The following is an 18,984-nucleotide window of genomic DNA, read 5'->3' as shown; positions in this document are numbered from 1 at the left end:
GGATTGAAACATGAAACCAGATAATCTAGATGACGATGATGATGATCAATGGTGCATAAACTGCACAAGAAAATGCACAACTGATATAGTGTCTGTTCCCTTTGAAACTAAAAGAAAAGTAAAAACTTTGGCACATTGAAGTTATTGGTCAACAAGAAGTCCTTGTACTGGGAAGAAAAAGGAAAGAGGCTGCATCCACTTATGAACACAAGAAATCAGGTTCGCTATAGCAGCCCACTGAATGTCAAGACAAACTCGAAGAAAGAGAACAGGAGTATCCAAGTTGAGTTGCCGTTCAGGTCCAACTTATTGTGTGTGTGCATGCGCGAGTATCAGCACTGCAGACAAATAAAAGCACCACACCGGTTGATTTTGACACCAGCTTCTACATTCATGAAAAAATAAGAAATTCTTCTTCCTATTCAAAACCATGTTATGTTGACATCTGCAGAGTTTACTAGTTTCATAATAATAGTTATTTGCATTGATCACCTAAAGTTTCCCTCCTTGCCTCAATGAAAGGCAAACCAGAGAAACTTAAGCCTCAAGCTCCTCATCAGGACAGAAACCAAAAGCAATTCTATGAGCAATACAAGTTCAGGTATCCAGCTTCCAAGAGGACCTGTACAAGTCATAGTGGAAAGCTACCCGATCCTTCATGAACTGCAGAACAGGTGTCTTATAACTAATTTCAAGAATAACATGATCAAAATGACTCATGGTTATGAGGAATGCTTACAGCCAGTAGAAGTTCTATATTGTAGAAAATCTGAAACCGTACACATGAGCATTCAACAGACCAAACACCTTTAAGGCTAATGAAAGAACTTGTCAATCTGAAGCTGGAAAGTTTCATAAACTCTGCCAAAAAAATACTCATAAATGTTCAAGTGGATTACATATATAGTCAACAGACAAAACAGAAAGAATGAGTGGAGTGGTTCCAGAATCAGGTAGATACATCATAGATCAAGGGAGGAAATAAGCATAACCCCAAATAACTAAAAACCATACATCATCCACAAAGAATTGGTATTTGTGAAAGACAAACATAACAACAGTATGAGGACAAATTGAAATGAGGTGATAAAATGTTCTTTCTAGGGCTACAATTCAGGTCAACTCTCATGCAACAACGAGACCAACCCTGAAAGATGATACAATGACTACACACTTAAAAAGCACACACTTTCTGCTGCTTATTTTCCATGGAAAAAAACTTTAAAAAGGACTCAAATTTGACAAGCAATGACACCAAATGAAATAAAAGGCCCAAAAGTTTCAAATAATGCCTAAAAATATTGAGCGTATCAATTCACTGTAATGGTCTCCATCTGGCATGTGCTCCATACTGGTTTGAGAAGCAACTCTTGCAAGATGAGAAACAACAAAAAAGCACCAGAAGTTACAATGGCAATACATATTATCCTTAAATCTATACCACTACTCTTTCATTGTGAGGGAAACCATGGCCTGCTTAAACCAACCACCCTTAGAAGATTCGTCCACGCACAATTCACATGAACAAAGCCTCATGGTCGCTCAGACATTTGGCAGACAGGAGGCATATTATACCACTGTATAGAGCCAAGCCCCCAAGACTGATTCAATGTTGAAGAATCAGCATCCAGTTGTTTGTAGTCATTGCAGAAATCCTGACCAAGAAGTGTTACAATAGCATCTGTTACTGTAGACTGTTCTTTCCCGCATTCTGAACTTTGTTCAAACCAATCTGACATAAGTAATGTGTCAGGCCTTGTGAAATGCATTTCAGTTACAGGTTGTTTGTGCTCCATATTTGGATTCGAAATGTCTTCAACAGCTTCTAACTTCACACTGAAGCCTACAGAAGACAGACATGTAAGAGTAATTTTTTTTGCCTGAATAATAAGGAATTCAGTGGCTAACTACAGCAAAATACTGGAAAACAACACATAGGCACAGATTATGTGGTTACCAGGAATCTCGTCAACAGGTGAGGATGCAATCAACGGACCACTTGCAGGAGGATTACATTCACTGGAGATAGATGCAGGAGACTGGCCTATAGGAGAAATCGAGTCACTGAGTTCAGGCCACTCTGTGTCACATGGGTTCACCATAGAGTGATCCACTGTCTCACCAGGCATCATAGAAGAATGGGCACTACTCTCACAGGAATGATTCTTTGAGCTGCTCAGTGCCTGGGCCTCATGAATCAATGCTTGTAAAAGTCCACTACTACGAGGCGAAGTGCAATCGGCCTGAACAGGCATTCTTGGAGGAGACTGGATGTAAGTATCAATTGTCTCCAGAGGAGGGGGTGGAAGAGGTGATGTACCCAAGTTATTAAGAACAGTGTCAGGAAATTGGAATGAAGGGAGCTCCAACTTTACAACCTCACTGAGAGGATTGGAAGCAGAGAAATTGCCATTTAATAGGGCATGGCTGCCAGACATCACACTTTCCAGAGGAGATGTGCTCCTTCTGTTTGGATCAGAATCATACGGAAAGCATATAGAGAATGGTAGTTGTACCTTCTCAAATGTGTCATTCTGGAATTGGTTAAAAGGGGGGTCATACAGGAATGAACAGTTTGTCCCATCATTGACACCAGGAAATGGGGAGTCGTATCCACGAGGTCGCTTGGCACAATGAATTGTGGGGCTTAGGAAGTTATAACCTTGAGGGGATCCAAGATTTTGTCCAAGAATGCTGCTCATAGGGATATCAGGAAAGGAGGGTGCATAAGACAATGTTTCCTGGGCAGCCTTAATACCATCAAATGAAACAGGAGGAATTTCAAAACCCCCAGCACACAACAGATCATGGTGTCCAGGACCAAGTCCAAATTCACTGACACTTTGAATTTGTTGGTTGTCACAAGTTTGCAATTTCAAATCAGGGGGGTACAAAGGCAAACCAGCCCGGTGTCGCCTCTTTATACGGGTGTTCCAATAATTCTTTATTTCATTGTCAGTTCGCCCAGGCAACTGCAACAAAGAGGCAATATGACTTAAGAACGGTGAAAACATAAATTTGAATACTACTCAGAAAGAACTGAGAAGAATGCAAAAGGAAAAATAAATACTTTATGTCTACTTAGAATTGGTTACTTTCAGCTCACACTTGTACATAAAAAATGCTGTCTATAGGTAAATGAAAGCTACCTGTGCAGCCATTCTAGCCCATTTGTTGCCAATTCTGGCATGAAGTTCAATTATCAAACGCTCTTCTTCAGGTGTAAAAGCACCCTTTTTCAAATTTGGCCTTAAATGATTAGCCCACCGTAAACGGCAGCTTTTCCCACATCGGAATAGCCCTGAATGCTTTTGCACTGCATTCCAATTTCCCTCTCCATGCTTCTTCACATATTCAATGAGAATGGCATCCTCCGCAGCTGTCCATGGTCCTTTCTTTACAACCGCACCTCCTGGGGTCCCACCACTACTACCATCATCAACCGATGCTGAATCACTATGATCCGTTGCATGATAAAGATCCCCACTATCATTTGTTGCACGACTCATGGCTCTGCCTTAGCTGCAGACAAGATATTTTGACAATGAACAAATATTTGAACATATCACACAAGACAGGCCATTAAAAGAAAAAAAAAACAAAAGATTAATCTCATAAAATCAAAACCAAGAATTTAACGCTTTTAATCATTTAGGTGATTAAACTACTAAAACATAATAAGTGCTAAAACTTGTTTCATACCTCAAGACTGAGAAACCAATAACAGATGCAAAATAGGAGAAGCTAAAACAGAAGTTATAAGACAAATTTGGCATAATTTTACACAATCATATACTTCAGTCTTCAACAAAGCTTAAAACCCTCAAACAAAGTGATGGTGGTGAAATATTTTATTTTTCAGTTTTCATGCCAGATCGACAGGCTGCTGAAAGATCTAAATATCACCAAACAAATTCAATGGCGTCCCAAATCCCCACGTTCTTGAGCGATCAAGTGGCACAGACTTTGATCATGCATCATTGAAATAAAACAATAAAAGGAGAACAACCCACTTATAAGCCTGAAGACAAGAAACTGCTTCACAATTTACACAGATTGGAAGCAAAGACTAGAAGCCCCGAGAAACAAGAAGACATATAAACCACAACAAAGAGTACATCCTCAGAGACTGACAGATCTCTCAAGGTAAGAGCAAACAGCAAAAGCAGAAAGCCCCACCTTGATGGATCCATCTATTGCCATTATTTGTGCTCTCTACCCAGCGAAAAATCCACAAAATACGAGTAAAAACAAAAATTATTGTTCGTAAATTCATAAAACTTCTGCCTATGGGTAAGTTTGGTTCGATCTCATGAGATTCGAGTTCTCATGAGATTTAGAAAGTGAATCTCATTTGCACAGCACCCCAAAAGCAACCAAACGTAAAAAGTGAGTTGTGCACAACACCCCAAAAGCAAGGATTTACAAATGAGACGATTCCAGTTCTCATTTGTGTGAGAACTCGAATATCATGAGACCTCGTGAGATTCGAGTTCTCATGAGATTTAGAAAGTGAATCTCATTTGCACAGCACCCCACAAGCAAACAAACGTACCCTAAAACATTAGAGAATTAAAATAATTAGCCATATTGTGGTCTATCAAGCTATTAAGAAAAGGAAAACCAAACTAAAAAAAACCACCCTCATCAGACGAAATCACAATTAACAGTTTCACCACAGCGATAAATAAAGAGGATGTAAAACCAGAAAATTACCGCGAAGAAGAACCAACTCCCGAGATCTCCCTTCTTATCTCCAACAAGATAGAACCCAATACAGATCCGATACGAACCAACCACACTGGAGCCTTGTTTCCGAATCCAACCAAAAACATAGCCAAAACTACCCAGAGAGAACCCTAACTTGAAAATCAGAACTGAATCCACGCCTCTCTGGAGCCCGATTCTGGATTCTGCTGAGAAGCAGATGCCAAGCACTCAATCACAACCCACAATTCACAAAGGAGAAGCTAATCGAAAAACGAAGGCAGACGACCTTCCGGCGAGCTCAATTGACAACAACCCACAAAAGGATTGGTTCAGCAAGACCACAAAGAGGAAGAAACGCCGACCCAACCCCTGCTAGGAGGACGAACTCCCGGGGGTACACATCCGATCCAACACACCAATGCCAAGAGGACCACCACCAGAGAGAGAAGACACCGAACCCACAAGAGTTAGGCCGTCCCGTAGCTATAAAAGGCCAGCCCTGTCCAGAACGCCGAGCGATTGACACGCTTGAAACCGAGAGAGAGAGAGAGAGAGAGAGAGAGAGAGAGAGACTCGATCGTATTCGACGAAAGGCAAGGGATACGACGGATATAACGGAACGAGGGAAAACCTAATCACTAGAGAGAGAGAAGAGTGTGTGCGTGTGGTTGGGCGTTCGTGTGCTTATATGATGATAGAGAGAGAAGGATGATAGATAGAGAAGGTAGAGGCAGAAAGAGGGATGGGCAGAGAAAACAAGAGATGAAGATGGGTGAGAGAAAGAGAGATGGGTAAAGAGAGAAAGTGGGGAAGATGTGGAGAGAGAGATGGGTAAAGAGGGAAAGTGAGGGAGATGTGTAGAGAGAGAAAGAGAGGCAGATGGGTGGAGACTGGAGCGAGACGGGCAGAGAGAAGAAGAGGAAGATGGGGACAGACGGGTTGAGAGAGAAAGAGGAAGATGTGTGGAGAGATGGATAGAGAGAGAGAGACAGTAAGATGACAGAGACAAAAGGAAAAGATGGGCAGAGAGAAAGAGAGAATGTGTTTTGAGGGATTGTACTTTGTAGGGTGAAGAGTGAGTACCAAGGAAGGACCAACAAGTAGAGCAAATGGGTGATTTGGTTGAGGACGACACTGACCATACCTCTGCCCGCAGGCAGACTGAATCAACGGGAGCCGCACCCCAGCACCCACCAGGAAGGAAAAACGGGGAATCGCCCCCCTTTTTCTCTCCTTACCCTTTCTTTGGTTCTTGCCCTTTCTCTCTCTACACCAGTTTCTTTTCTCTTTCTACCATGAAATGAGCCAATTCAGAAAATAGAAAACAGGAGGTGACGAGTGGTGATGATTAATTATTGATTTTTTTTCGCTCTTTTTTACATGTGAATAAAAAGGAAGGGTGACTCTTATCGCAGTTTTGAAAGTATTAATTTTTTTAAGTTTTAATTACTAATGGATGGTTTGTGCTCTTCTTTGACGTGAGCTCCCCTTTTAGTATTTTTGCTCCACCAGAGATGAAATGGGGTGTCGACACGTGGATGGTTAGAGGTGGTGGTTGAGGATCCTATGGTTCTCACTTACCCTTTCTTTCTTTCCTTGGCACCCACTTAGAAGTGAACAGGGGCGGGACCCTCTTGTTTTAGAAAAATTTGTGCAATGCCCTTATTTTTTTATGCGTTGCTTTATCACTGTTTTTTTTATTCTAATTAGTCGTTTCAACTTGTCGTCCACATGATTGATTTATATGTAATAGTAAACCCCCCCCCCCCCCGGACCTTGCCATTGTTCTTTCCTATTTTCTTGATGGCAATATTTACATACACTGTAGATAATAATATTATGATATATAAGAGGGGTGCATGTGAATTAAAAGGTATCTGTATTCATATGTATTCTATGTTTTTCTCTTGAATTAGATGTTTAACCAGGGGCGGAAGTTGAGGCCCGAGGCCTTAATTTTTTTATTGTTTATTAAAGAGGTTGTACCTTTTTTTTTCTTAAATTCTTACAGGCCAAGAACGTTTCAGGGCAGTCACCTCTGCATACTATCGAGGTGCTGTTGGTGTTTTAGTTGTATATGACATTAGTAGACGGCAGACTTTAGACAGCATTGGTAGTTGGCTCAACGAACTTCAAAGTGAGCCTCTCTCTTCTATTGTGTGTTGCATTTGATAGCAAGAAATTCACTCATTATTTCTTTTATAATTTGAACATCTCATTCAGATATGAATGTTGTTACCATACTTGTTGGGAACATGTCTGATCTCAAGGATACGAAGGAGGCAAGTACAGAGGAAGGTAGGGCTGCAGCGGTGGCTCAAGGTCTGTTCTTTATGGAAACATCCACACTTGATTCATCCAATGTAGATGTTGCATTTAGGAATGTGGTCAAAGAGATCTATAGTATATAGAATAGGAAAGTTTTTCAGTCGCAAGAGCTGAAGAAGCTAGATAACATGTTAGGAAATGGGAAGACTGTGGTCTTACAAGGAAACGATAATGAACCTTCAGCGAAGGGATCATGGTGGTGTTCTTCCTAGTACAATATTATTTTATTTTGTTTCTTCACATTCTTTTGTGCTTCATTGTTGGTTGTTTTGTTGCAAATGTTGGTCCAAACCACTCACTACCTTGCAGAAATTTGTGAGACGCCTGCTATTATCAAGTTTTGGTGACGTTGGCTGAATAACGTCTGAAGGTTCTGGGTTTGCAACTTATCACTGGATTCCAAAATGTGGAGGTCCCTCCAAAATAGGAAACCTTAGGCGGTGGCCTCAAATCACAAAGATGCCAGCCGGCCCTGTGTTTAACATTTAATGCGAACGAACCGTAATTATATAGCCATCTTCTGAATAGATTGACATAAAATTTGCATCTCTGGATTATAAGAAATCCTATCAATAAAGCAATTGTTGAATTTGCACCTTGCAAACTTATTTGCTTTGGCATGTAAATAAATCACAAACATGGTCCAAGTAATAAATGCTCAGTCTTCCATGGGGTTCCAATTTCAAAAAGATTTTCATCTCTATTCAGCGCATGTAACTCTTGAAAAAATGCCTATAATTAGTACCAATTGAAAGGATTTATCGAGCACAAAAGATTGATCACAACGATGAAGATGAAACATACTATTTGATCCAAAACACGCACACACAAAGAAACCTGGTTTTACGTGGTTCGGCTCACTGCCTACATCCATGATTTCACCTCTCTCTCTCTCAACTACTCATCGTGAGAGGGTGAGTTCCACTATACTAGCAAAGCCAGTTACATTGAACGAGGGATCCTTCTCCAAGATTATAACCCTTAATTTTAAGCCAAAAATTTAGGAAATTAACTTTACAAGTTTGCATTGCCTCTTTTGTAGGACTTTTGGTTTTAACAACTTCATCAAAAATCAAGAGTCCTTCCTTTGTAGTTAATGTTTCCATTTGGATAGTCTTTGAACCAAACAATTTTAGAGCCAGACTCTAATCTGGATTGGTAATTCCTTCAACATGCCCCCTCAAGCTTATCTCCATGAGATTTAGCTTGTCTCTTAGATACTTGAAATTGGATCCTCCTAATGGCTTAGTGATAATATCAGTTGGCTGCTCTTGTGAGAAAATAAATTTAACTTTAATTCCTTGATTTGCAATTTTTTCTCTGACAAAATAAAAATCTATCTTTATGTGTTTGGTTCTGGCATGAAACAAAGAATTGGTTATCAAATAAGTGGCCTCAAAAGTATCGCACCATATCACTAGACTTTTAGATTTTTGAATTCTCAATTCGCTCATCAATTGTTGTAGCCATAACAGTTCTGAAACTCCTTCTGTCAATGCTTTGTATTCTGCTTCTGTGCTGGACTTAGCAACAGTTTGTTGTTTAGACGATTTTCAAGACAAAAGATTTAGACTTAGATATGTCAAATAACCATTTGTTGATCTTCGATCATCAGGGCATCCCGCCCAATCAGCATCTATAAATGCAAAGAGCTCATTTCCTCTAGATTTGGATATTTCAAGACCCAAATTAATTGCACCTTTGAGATATCTTAGGATTTGTTTCACCAAAGACCAATGGACATCCGTTGGGTCATGCATGAATTGGCATGCCTTATTTATCGCATACTAAATATCAGGCCTTGTGAATATTGAATACTGAAGAGCTCCCACAATGTTGCGGTATCGAGTTGGATCCTTGAGTTTTTCTCCTTCATATATAGAAATTTGAATGTTGGTTGCTGCTGGAGTGAAAAGAGGCATATATATATTTTTCTTTGGGTGAGTATGATTCCAGAGTTATTTTGAATAATTTCTATTCCCAAGAATAAGGATAGAGCACCAAGATCCTTAATAGAAAATTCTCAACCAAACGATTTGATAAGTTGTTGAACCATGCTCGGTGAGCTTCTTGTAATAATGATATAATCAATATAGACCAAAATATATAGAGTTACTTCATGTGCAATCTTTATGAACAAATAAGTGTTGGCCTTAGAACTTGTAAATCCAAGTTTTTCAAAATATTGACTAAGCCTCTTAAACCAGGCTCTTGAGGCTTGTTTTAAGTCGCAGATAACACAATTTAACTTACAAATATAGTGAGGAGTTTGATTATTTTTAATTCTAGGTGGTTGAGCCATATGTACTTCTTTTAGAAAATCATACAGAAACACATTTTTAACGTTCAATTGATGAATGGGTAAGTTACGACTTGTTGCAACTGAGAAACCCATTCTTATAGTTGTGGGCTTTATCACAAGACTGTATGTTTCAAAATAATATATTCTTTCCTTATGACTATAGCCTTTAGTGACTAACTCAGTTTTATGCCTTGCTATGGTTCCATCTCCATGTTTGTTTATTTTGCAAACCCACTAACACCCTACTTTATTGGACGTTTCCTTGGGTGGCACAAGAGTTCAAGTATCATTCTTTATGAGAGCCTTGTACTCTTCCCTCATGGCTTGATGCCATTTTGGTTATTTAAGAGTTTGGTGGTAGTCAATAGGCTCTTTTTCATGAACCAATTGACTAAGGAGCCCAAATCCAAAGTAGTAAGGTGATGAGTCAGTGTTTTTTGGCCTTAAAGATCCATCTTGTGACCTAGTTATCATAGGATGAACTCGACTTTGGATTTATAGTTCAACCAACTCATCATGAGAGTCATTTTCAGACTAATTATCATCACCATCTATGACAGCACAATTAGCATCATTGACACTATGATTATCCTCATCATAATCGTGATCACCATCACCATCAACGTGATCGTGTGAAAAGTCAACTGACTGGTCCTCACCATCATCAGTTTGCTCTCTGATTTCTAGTGAAGCAAGATGATTAGGCGGTAAACAACAGGGTTATAACACTATTGGCAGACTACCATCACTACAAGAAAATAGGTTGTTAGCGACGGACGTTAGCGACGGAAAGATTCCGTCGCTAGTTAGCGACGGATTGGCGAGCGACAAATATTCGTCGCTATTATCACTGAATCTTATGAAAGTAGTGACGGAAGATAGTCCGTCGCTAATTAGCGACGGATGTTGCTACAGATTGTTTTGTCGGTACGATCGCACCATTTACCGACGACGTTAGCGACGGAAACTAGTCCGTCGCTAACTAGCGACGGATGTGGCGACAGAATATAATCCGTCGCTATTTTCGCGAATTTGATTTTACGTTGGCTTAGCGACGGAATTAATCCGTCGCTAAGCCGTCGCTAACTTTCGAATAACCCTAATCCCAACCAGGTTTTCCTTTTCTTCTTTCGCTGCTCCTGCGCCGGTCCCGCTCCCGCCGTTCGCCGGTCCCGCCGTTCGCCGGTCCCACCGTCCGCCGGTCCCACCGTCCGCTGGTCCCACCGTTCGCCGCCCGGAGAAAGGTAACGCCCTCCCCCTCCCGTTTCCGGCAAGGGGTTAACCCCCTGCCGAAAAACGCAGGGGGTTAACCCCCTGCCGTTTCCGGCAGGGGGTTAACCCCCTCTCGGTTCACGCAGGGGGTTAACCCCCTCCCGGTTCACACAGGGGGTTAACCCCCTCCCGGTTCACACAGGGGGTTAACCCCCTGCCATTTCCGGCAGGGGGTTAACCCCCGTTTTCACACAGGGGGTTAACCCCCTACCGTTTCTGGCAGGGGGTTAACCCCCTCCCGGTTCACATAGGGGGTTAACCCCCTGCCATTTCCGGCAGGGGGTTAACCCCCATTTTCACGCAGGGGGTTAACCCCCTGCCGTTTCTGGCAGGGGGTTAACCCCCTCCCGGTTCACACAGGGGGTTAACCCCCTGTCGTTTCCGGCAGGGGGTTAACCCCCGTTTTGACGTAAGGGGTTAACCCCCTGCCGTTTTCGGCAGGGGGTTAACCCCCTTCCAGTTCACGCAGGGGGTTAACCCCCATTTTCACGCAGGGGGTTAACCCCCTGCCATTTCCGGCAGGGGGTTAACCCCCTCCCGGTTCACAGGGGGTTAACCCCCTCCCGGTTCACAGGGGGTTAACCCCCTCCCGTTTCCGGCAGGGGGTTAACCCCCTTCCGGAAAACGGAGGGGGTTAACCCCCGCGTTTTCCGGCAGAGGGTTAACCCCCGCGTTTTCCGGAAGGGGGTTAACCCCCTGCATTTTTCGGCAGAGGACCCTTGCCCCTTGCCTTTCCGGTAGGGGGTCGACCCGGGCAGGGGGTCGACCCCCTGTCGGAACAGCAGGGGAGTCGACCCCTTGTCAGAACAGTTTTTTTTCCGTGGTGACTTCATTTTAAAAAATTGTTTTTTTGTGCAGATTTCTCAACGGAACTCGCTTGTGCCCCGCCACCCGTGGTAAGTAAGTGACAAAAACAATGCAAATCGGGTAAATACCCGTGGTGAGTAAGTGAGGCAAGCGCATCACATGTTATTTAATTTATTGAATGTAACACTTTATTGTTCACACACTCACTTAGTTGTTGATATCTAGGACTGCTTTGTTTGAGTTCGGAGATCATGCTGAGCATGATTTTAATGTATGAATATGGAAGTGTTCTTATTTTCGGAGTACGGAGTCCCTGCTATGCGTGGTAGTAGTTAGTGGGATATTGAAGTGTGTTTGCTGCAGGTACATGTTTGACATTTGTTTGATATGAATTATTTCGATGTATTGCAATGTTTGATGTGATTGTATCCATGCTTACATGTAGTTACTTTCAATTTGATTATGTCTTCCATGTGAAATTGTATACTGAAAGCATGCTTCAAATGAATGTATCGTGTCATGAATAGTTTGCACATAAAAATATTAAGTTATCAATGCATGCATCATAATTCTTGTGATTGTATGACATCATATATTGCATGATAAATTTGATATTTTCTTCATCATAGCATTTTGATGGTTCTCTTTTAACTGGTTAGGATACTATTCGTAACATCATACGACAGAATGACTGCAAACCGTGAATGGATGTACCGTAGGATAGTGGACAATGAGTTATCGCATGAATATATGGATGGTGTCGACAATTTTATTGAATTTGCAACGGCAAGTGTCAGTACGGTAGATCCCACAGGTCGGATTAGGTGTCCCTGCAAGATTTGTAAGAATAATCGATTTGTAGAACCTCATGGCGTTAGACATCACCTATACAGGAAGGGTTTTGTGAGTGATTATCAGAACTTGACGTTTCATGGAGAAGAATTTAGAAACGATTTTGATGCACGGGTGAATGTGGTGCACGATAATCCATATACGGATTTGATATTTGATGCTGCAGGAACAGAACTGGGTTCTGCTATGAGTTCTAGTGATGTAAGAACTGCCGTAGATGAAGAATCACCAAACGATGCAGCTAGTAGATTTTATGATTTACTTAAAGATGCTGATGAGCCACTTTGGAACGGTTGTGAGAGTCACACTATCTTGTCTGCAGTTCTTCAACTAATGAATTTGAAGTCCGAGTATAATTTGAGTCAATCATGTTTTGACCGTTTGTGCATGATTGTGAAGAGTATGTTGCCTAAAGATGAGAAATTGCCACAAAATTTCTATCGTGCGAAAGTTATGGTCAACGCTCTAGGTATGGGTTACAAAAAGATTGATGCTTGTCCAAATCACTGCATGTTGTATTTCAAGGAGCAGGAAAATGACATATCATGCCCGTCATGTGGGCATCCTCGGTTCAAGCCAAAGACAAGAGGCAATGGTAGCACGAGATCAAAGGAAGTTTCATACAAGTCGCTCCGCTACTTTCCTATCACTCCTAGATTGCAGCGATTGTATATGTCTTCAAAGACAGCTAAACACATGAGATGGCATGCAAATAAAGTTCAACACGATGAAAACAAGATCACGCATCCTGTTGACGCTGAAGCTTGGAAGCACTTTGATCGTACTCATCAGAACTTCGCAATGGAAGTGCGAAATGTTAGACTCGGTCTATGTACAGATGGATTTAATCCATTTGGGGGTAGATCAACTCCATACTCATGTTGGCCAGTATTTGTAACTCCATACAACCTTCCACCAAGCTTGTGTATGAAACGTCCAAATCTTTTCTTGTCTCTGTTGATCCCTGGTCCGACCTCACCTGGCCAAGATCTTGATGTATATCTAAAACCATTGATTGATGAATTAAAAGTACTGTGGGATGACGGTGTTACCACGTATGATGCCCACAAAAAACAAAATTTCAACATGAAGGCCGCTGTTCTATGGACAATCAGTGACTTCCCTGCATATGGTATGTTATCTGGTTGGAGCACACATGGGAGGTTGGCTTGTCCGTACTGCATGGAGGATTCCAAAGCTTTTAGATTGAGGCATGGAAGGAAGCCTTGCTGGTTTGATTACCATCGTCGATTTCTACCCAGCGATTATCCGTTCCGACGTCAAAAGAATGCATTTACAGCAGGCACAACTGAAATGGAAGGTCCATCCTCAAGATTGTCTGGCATAGAGATTTTAAGAAGATTGCGATACTTTTCAGATGTATTAACAGATGCCCGCAGTCCTACACCCTTCCGTGGATTTGGGAAGGAACACAATTGGACGAAAAAATCTATTTTTTGGGAACTACCGTATTGGCCGACCCTATTGATACGACATAATTTGGATGTGATGCATGTAGAGAAAAATGTGTTTGATAATGTGTTCAATACAGTAATGAATATTAAAGGAAAAACGAAGGATAATTCGAAGGCCCGTATGGATTTAAAATTAATATGTAAAAGACCAGAATTGGAACTCAAAGAGTATAATGGCAAAGTACTGAAACCAAAGGCGAAGTACGTGCTCGGACCTGATCAAATAAAACATGTATGTCAATGGTTGAGACAACTGAGATTTCCAGATGGATATGTCTCTAACATTGCTCGGGCTGTGAAGATTGACGATAGACAGTTATATGGGTTGAAGAGCCATGATTGTCATATCTTTATGCAACGATTGATACCCCTAGCATTCCATGATATGTTAGACAAACCTATATGGGGGGTATTGTCTGAGTTGAGCGGATTTTTCAGAACATTGTGCGCATCGGAGGTCATTGTATCAGATGTAAAGAATCTCGAGGACTCTGTCATCACCACTGTTTGTCTGTTAGAAAAGATATTTACGCCAACATTTTTCGATGTTATGGAACATTTGATCATACATTTGCCATATGAACTAAGGGTTGGTGGCCCTGTGCAATATCGATGGATGTACCCATTTGAAAGGTATATGTTTTTTTATATTTGTCTCTTTAATGACAGATATTTAAAATTTGAAATGTATATTCTTGTCAGATGCATGTTCGACCTAAAAAAAAAGGTTCGTAATAAAGCAAGAGTAGAAGGCTCTATTTGTGAGGCGTACACTTTAGAAGAGATTTCAAATTTCTCATCTATGTACTTCGAACCTCATATTTCAACACGTTACACATGCCCGCCCCGTAACGATGATGGAGAACAAGTAACTGTAGCTGACAAGCTGTCGATATTTCAACGACTTGGGCATGCATTTGGTAGTTGCCGATCAAGGCTATTGACAGATCGAGAGCAAGATGCAGCACACATCTATATTCTTTTTAATTGTTCAGCGATCGACCCATACATCGAGTAAGTATATGTATATGCAACTCAATTATAAATCCTTTTATGTTCTATATGTGGATACATGGCTCGGTAATATAAGTATTTGTGGTTTGCAGACGATTTGATCTGGAGTTGCAAAGCAAGTTTCACATCTCACTAATGCAGAAGTACAAAAAGAACGTGAAACTAAGTTTGTGGAGTGGTTGAAACAGTTGGTAAAGAAGCTAACATAAATTTTGTACTTATAAACAACACTAAGTTACTTAATTGATCGTGATCACAATAATTGTTTATGTCTGTGCGTAGGTTCGCCATGGTGATGTTAAAGATCAAGGAATATGTGATTTAGAAAATGGTCCGACCAAAGTTGTGCAATGCTACAACGGGTATATCGTAAATGGTTATCGATTCCATACAAAAGACTACGGTATAAACAAATCAACGATAAATAGTGGCGTGTGTGTCAAGGGTAGCAGCTACGGTGAAAATGAACATGATTACTACGGTGTTATAGAGGAAATAATGAAGTTGACTTACTTAGGCATGAATAACAGGGTTACGGTATTCAAGTGTCATTGGTTTGATCCAACTGCAACAAGACTCGACAAAGCTTCAGGCATTGTGGAGGTGAATCATAAATCCAGGTTTGGAACATATGAACCATTCATATTAGCCTCGCAAGCTCAACAAGTTTATTATACTTCATATCCGAGTATAAAAAAGTCAGATAGAAATGAATGGTGGGCAGTTTGCAAGGTGAAATCCAAACTATACCCCGAGTATGATCAGTTACAAGAAGATGAGTTAGCTGAAGACAATGATTACTATCAATCAGATGATGTCTGTGACTTCGCTTATGGTCACGATGTTGCGCATGATATGCATGTCATATCTCCATTAGCTGATGAAACATTCATAGAGGAATGTGATCCAAATGATGTACCAAGTGGATGGGCAAACAATGAAGAAGAAGAAGAAGAAGAAGAAGAAGAAGAAGAAGAAAGTCAAACTAGTGACGAGGAAGAATTCTCAAGCTAGTGAAAAAAATCTTATACTACAAACCTCTATTTAAATGCATTGTAATACTTGATGTGAGTTGTATTGCAATACTTGGTGTGAATGATTAAAAATTTTATTTCAATGTATTGTAATACTTGATACGAATGATTCGAATGCATTGTAATTTATCTGAATGTATTATAATTTATGCAATTAACGAATGATTTGAATTAGTGCAATACTTGATGTCAATGATTTGAATTATTTGAATGCATTGCAATGCTTGATGTGAATGACTTGAATGCATTGTAATACTTGATGTGAATTATTTGAATGTATTGTATGACATATGTTATTTGTTAGAATATGGTTCGTGGAGGTTATAGTGGTCGCTCATCCAGTAGTAGCCAGGCTCAACCTTCATCTTCACGGGCTCCTGTGATAGGTATATCATATAACTAATTAGATGCTTGATTAGTTCAAATGCACATTCTGAGAACTTGGTGTGTATTTTTTTACAGATGATGTTGCGCCTGTATACGACCCACCTACACCAGTTGATCGCACAAGTCAACAGCCAACACAGGAAACAGGGTCTTCACAGGCTGGCACAAGAAGACTCATTCGAATAGTGTATATCGATAATCGACCGTAAGTATTTTGTTTTCAATTATTGCATATCTTTTAAATATTTTATATTGATATTTACTGTGTAACAATTCATGTGCAGCATGAGGTTTGAGCCACAAGAAGTAGTACGAGAGATTAGGAATTCACTTCTTCAACATCTACCAGGACTAGTTGCTCAATGGAAAGAGTACCCAAAGGAGGTATTAGACAGATTGTGGTCCTCATTCATGGTATACAGTTGTTCCTCATAGTTAATGTGTTTCATATTTAATTTATTTAAGCAATGTCTACTAACTTTCTGAAAATATTTGTAGGCTTCGAATCGCTTTGCAACTACGGTGGAAGAAAATGATGCAAGGAAGGTGTGGCAGAAGGTGGCTGCCAATCGATTTGCAGACATGCTGCACACTATGAAGACTGCAGCAAAAAAAGCATCTGGCGTAGTAGATGATCCATTACTGTGGAAGGGCCATGGTCCTATTACTATCAGGAGAGATTACTGGGATGAAATGTGCGATATGTGGGCGGGAGATGCATTTAAAAATCGCTCTGCGAAGGCTTCACAAAATCGATCGAAGATGCCCGAAGCCCATCTACACACAGGTGGATCTAAGACATTTGGGAGCCACCTAAAGAAAATGGTAACTCATCAATATATAATATTAATTTTATAAGTATAGTTGCAAATTTGTGTACTAAATCTTTTGTCATTTAACTTCGCAGAAAGCAGAAAAAGGAGGCAGTGTACCATATAAGGATGTGTTTGTAGAAACACATAAACGGAAGACCACGGGAGTCTTCGTATCAGAGAAGGCGAGAACGACAACGGTATGTATTAATTCTATTAATAATCATTGCAATATATATGCAAGTCATCATAATGTTATCATTAATTATTAATGAATACTTTAAACATTATTTTGTAGGAGGCATATGAGCAACAAATGGTAGAGCGATATGGTGAAGACGCTACTCAGCATCCATCATTTGATCCTACAGCATGGGTGACTGCAGCAGGTGAACCCAAAAAAGGTCACGTGTTCGGGTTTGGGAGTAATATGAACACTTCACCAGTTATTGGTTCTTCCAGTTACGGCTCACCAACTTCTTGCGCCGACATAAGCTCCAAGCAGCCGACTATTCTTTCCGGTGATGATGTACGCGAGATCATTAATGAATCACTGAATAACTACTTCCAATACACCGTCGCCCCCTTTCTCCGAAATGAGATCAAGGCCGCTGTTCAGGATAGGGGATCTTCGATTCCAGGTCCCTCTCAGGTATAATCACATATATAGTTTTTTTGACTATCTTAAAGCACATCTGAGCATGGTAGAATCACATATAGAGTTTTTCTAGATGCCTTAGAACACATATGAACATGCTATAATCACATATTCAATTTTTTTACTGCCTTAGCACACATATGAGCATGATAGAATCACATATATATATATTTAACTTTTTGTCTGTCTTAGAGCACATATGAGCATGATAGAATCACATATAAAGTTTTTTTGATTGCATTAGAACACATAAGCATGCTATAATCACATATTTAGTTTTTTTACTGCCTAAGAACACATATGAGCATATTATAATCACATATTCTGTTTTTTGACTGCCTTAGCACACATATGAACATGCTATAATAACATATAGAGTTTTTTAACTGCCTTAGAACACATATGAACATGTTATATATCATTTATGATAGAATCACATATAAAATTTTTGGCTTTGCCTGCCTTAGAGCACATATGAGCATGCTATATTCACATATTCAATTTTTTTACTGCCTTAGCACACATACGAGCATGATCGAATCACATATATAGTTTTTTGCTTGCCTTAAAGCACATCTGAGCATGGTAGAATCACATATAGAGTTTTTTTATATGCCTTAGAACACATATGAACATGCTATAATCACATATTCAATTTTTTGACTGCCTTAGCACACATATGAGCATGATAGAATCACATATAGAGTTTTTTTATTGCCTTAGATCACACATGAGCACATGATAGAATCACATATAGTGTGTAATTTATTTCATTATATTTTGTTTATCAATACTGACTGTTCTTTTCTTGTGTAGGCTGCTAGCGATAATCAGGGTAGTGGAGCTGAAGGGACAGATAAAGACAATGAACAAGAAGACGCACAAAATCTTGGTGATGATTAGAGGACTGTGTTGAAGAAGTTCTATTTTTTTTATTTTTCCTAATTGTAATTGTTGAATTGTAAATAATTAAACTTCTTAGTTTTAAGGTGGAACGATTAATTATTATAGATACTTGTTATATGAATTTTTTTGTGTGGTTTGTTTTTTATTTACAGGAAATATAAATTGTACAGTTCTCCGTAATTAATTTTTAAATAAATTTTTTTTGATTTTTTTTCATTTTTGCGACGGATGATTCTGTCGCTATTCATATTAATCTAGCGACGGCTTAGCGACGGAATTAAATCCGTCGCCACGCCGTGGTCGCCGTTTAGTACCGGCGGATTGGCGACGGAATATAGCGCTCGTTATTCCGTCGCAATTAGCGACGGACTTGGCGACGGAATTATTCCGTCGCCAGTTAGCGTCGAAATATTCGCGACGTAAGCAT

General features: G+C 40.1%; 2 protein-coding genes and 1 pseudogene across 2 annotated transcripts; 2 read left to right on the top strand and 1 right to left on the bottom strand.

Moving 5' to 3' along the window:
* Nucleotides 1–1,286: 1,286 nt before the first annotated feature.
* LOC149836442 (transcription factor GAMYB-like) lies at nt 1,287–5,780 on the bottom strand. The gene is made up of 4 exons (XM_090006992.1): nt 4,717–5,780; nt 3,150–3,522; nt 1,958–2,972; nt 1,287–1,843 (listed from the first exon to the last, which is right to left on the bottom strand). Exons 2-4 carry the CDS (start codon nt 3,507–3,509, stop codon nt 1,533–1,535), a joined length of 1,686 nt encoding a protein of 561 aa, XP_089863118.1. The 5' UTR covers nt 3,510–3,522; nt 4,717–5,780; the 3' UTR covers nt 1,287–1,532.
* Nucleotides 5,479–7,121, top strand: LOC149836441 (ras-related protein RABA5a pseudogene; annotated as a pseudogene).
* A 10,293-nt stretch (nt 7,122–17,414) lies between these two features.
* On the top strand, nt 17,415–18,698 carry LOC149836440 (uncharacterized). The gene is made up of 2 exons (XM_090006991.1): nt 17,415–17,645; nt 18,468–18,698. The coding sequence occupies exons 1-2, from the start codon at nt 17,424–17,426 to the stop codon at nt 18,552–18,554; spliced, it is 309 nt and encodes a 102-aa protein (XP_089863117.1). The 5' UTR covers nt 17,415–17,423; the 3' UTR covers nt 18,555–18,698.
* The last annotated feature ends 286 nt before the right edge of the window (nt 18,699–18,984 follow it).

Source organism: Nuphar pumila, chromosome 5 (genome assembly GCF_984573655.1).
Source record: "Nuphar pumila chromosome 5, dmNupPumi1.hap1.1, whole genome shotgun sequence".
NCBI classification, from domain to species: domain Eukaryota; kingdom Viridiplantae; phylum Streptophyta; class Magnoliopsida; order Nymphaeales; family Nymphaeaceae; genus Nuphar; species Nuphar pumila.
This window is presented reverse-complemented; position numbering and strand designations above follow the sequence as displayed.

What these genes read in the sequence shown, in the direction of transcription:
- LOC149836442 (XM_090006992.1), bottom strand. Translation starts at nt 3,509, where the DNA reads ATGAGTCGTGCAACAAATGATAGTGGGGATCTTTATCATGCAACGGAT. An exon ending in GGGCTAGAATGGCTGCACAG is followed by an intron (nt 2,973 to 3,149) that starts GTAGCTTTCATT and finishes TCTTTGTTGCAG; the next exon opens with TTGCCTGGGCGAACTGACAA. An exon ending in ACCTGTTGACGAGATTCCTG is followed by an intron (nt 1,844 to 1,957) that starts GTAACCACATAA and finishes TGTCTTCTGTAG; the next exon opens with GCTTCAGTGTGAAGTTAGAA.
- LOC149836440 (XM_090006991.1), top strand. Translation starts at nt 17,424, where the DNA reads ATGAACACTTCACCAGTTATTGGTTCTTCCAGTTACGGCTCACCAACT. An exon ending in CGATTCCAGGTCCCTCTCAG is followed by an intron (nt 17,646 to 18,467) that starts GTATAATCACAT and finishes TTTCTTGTGTAG; the next exon opens with GCTGCTAGCGATAATCAGGG.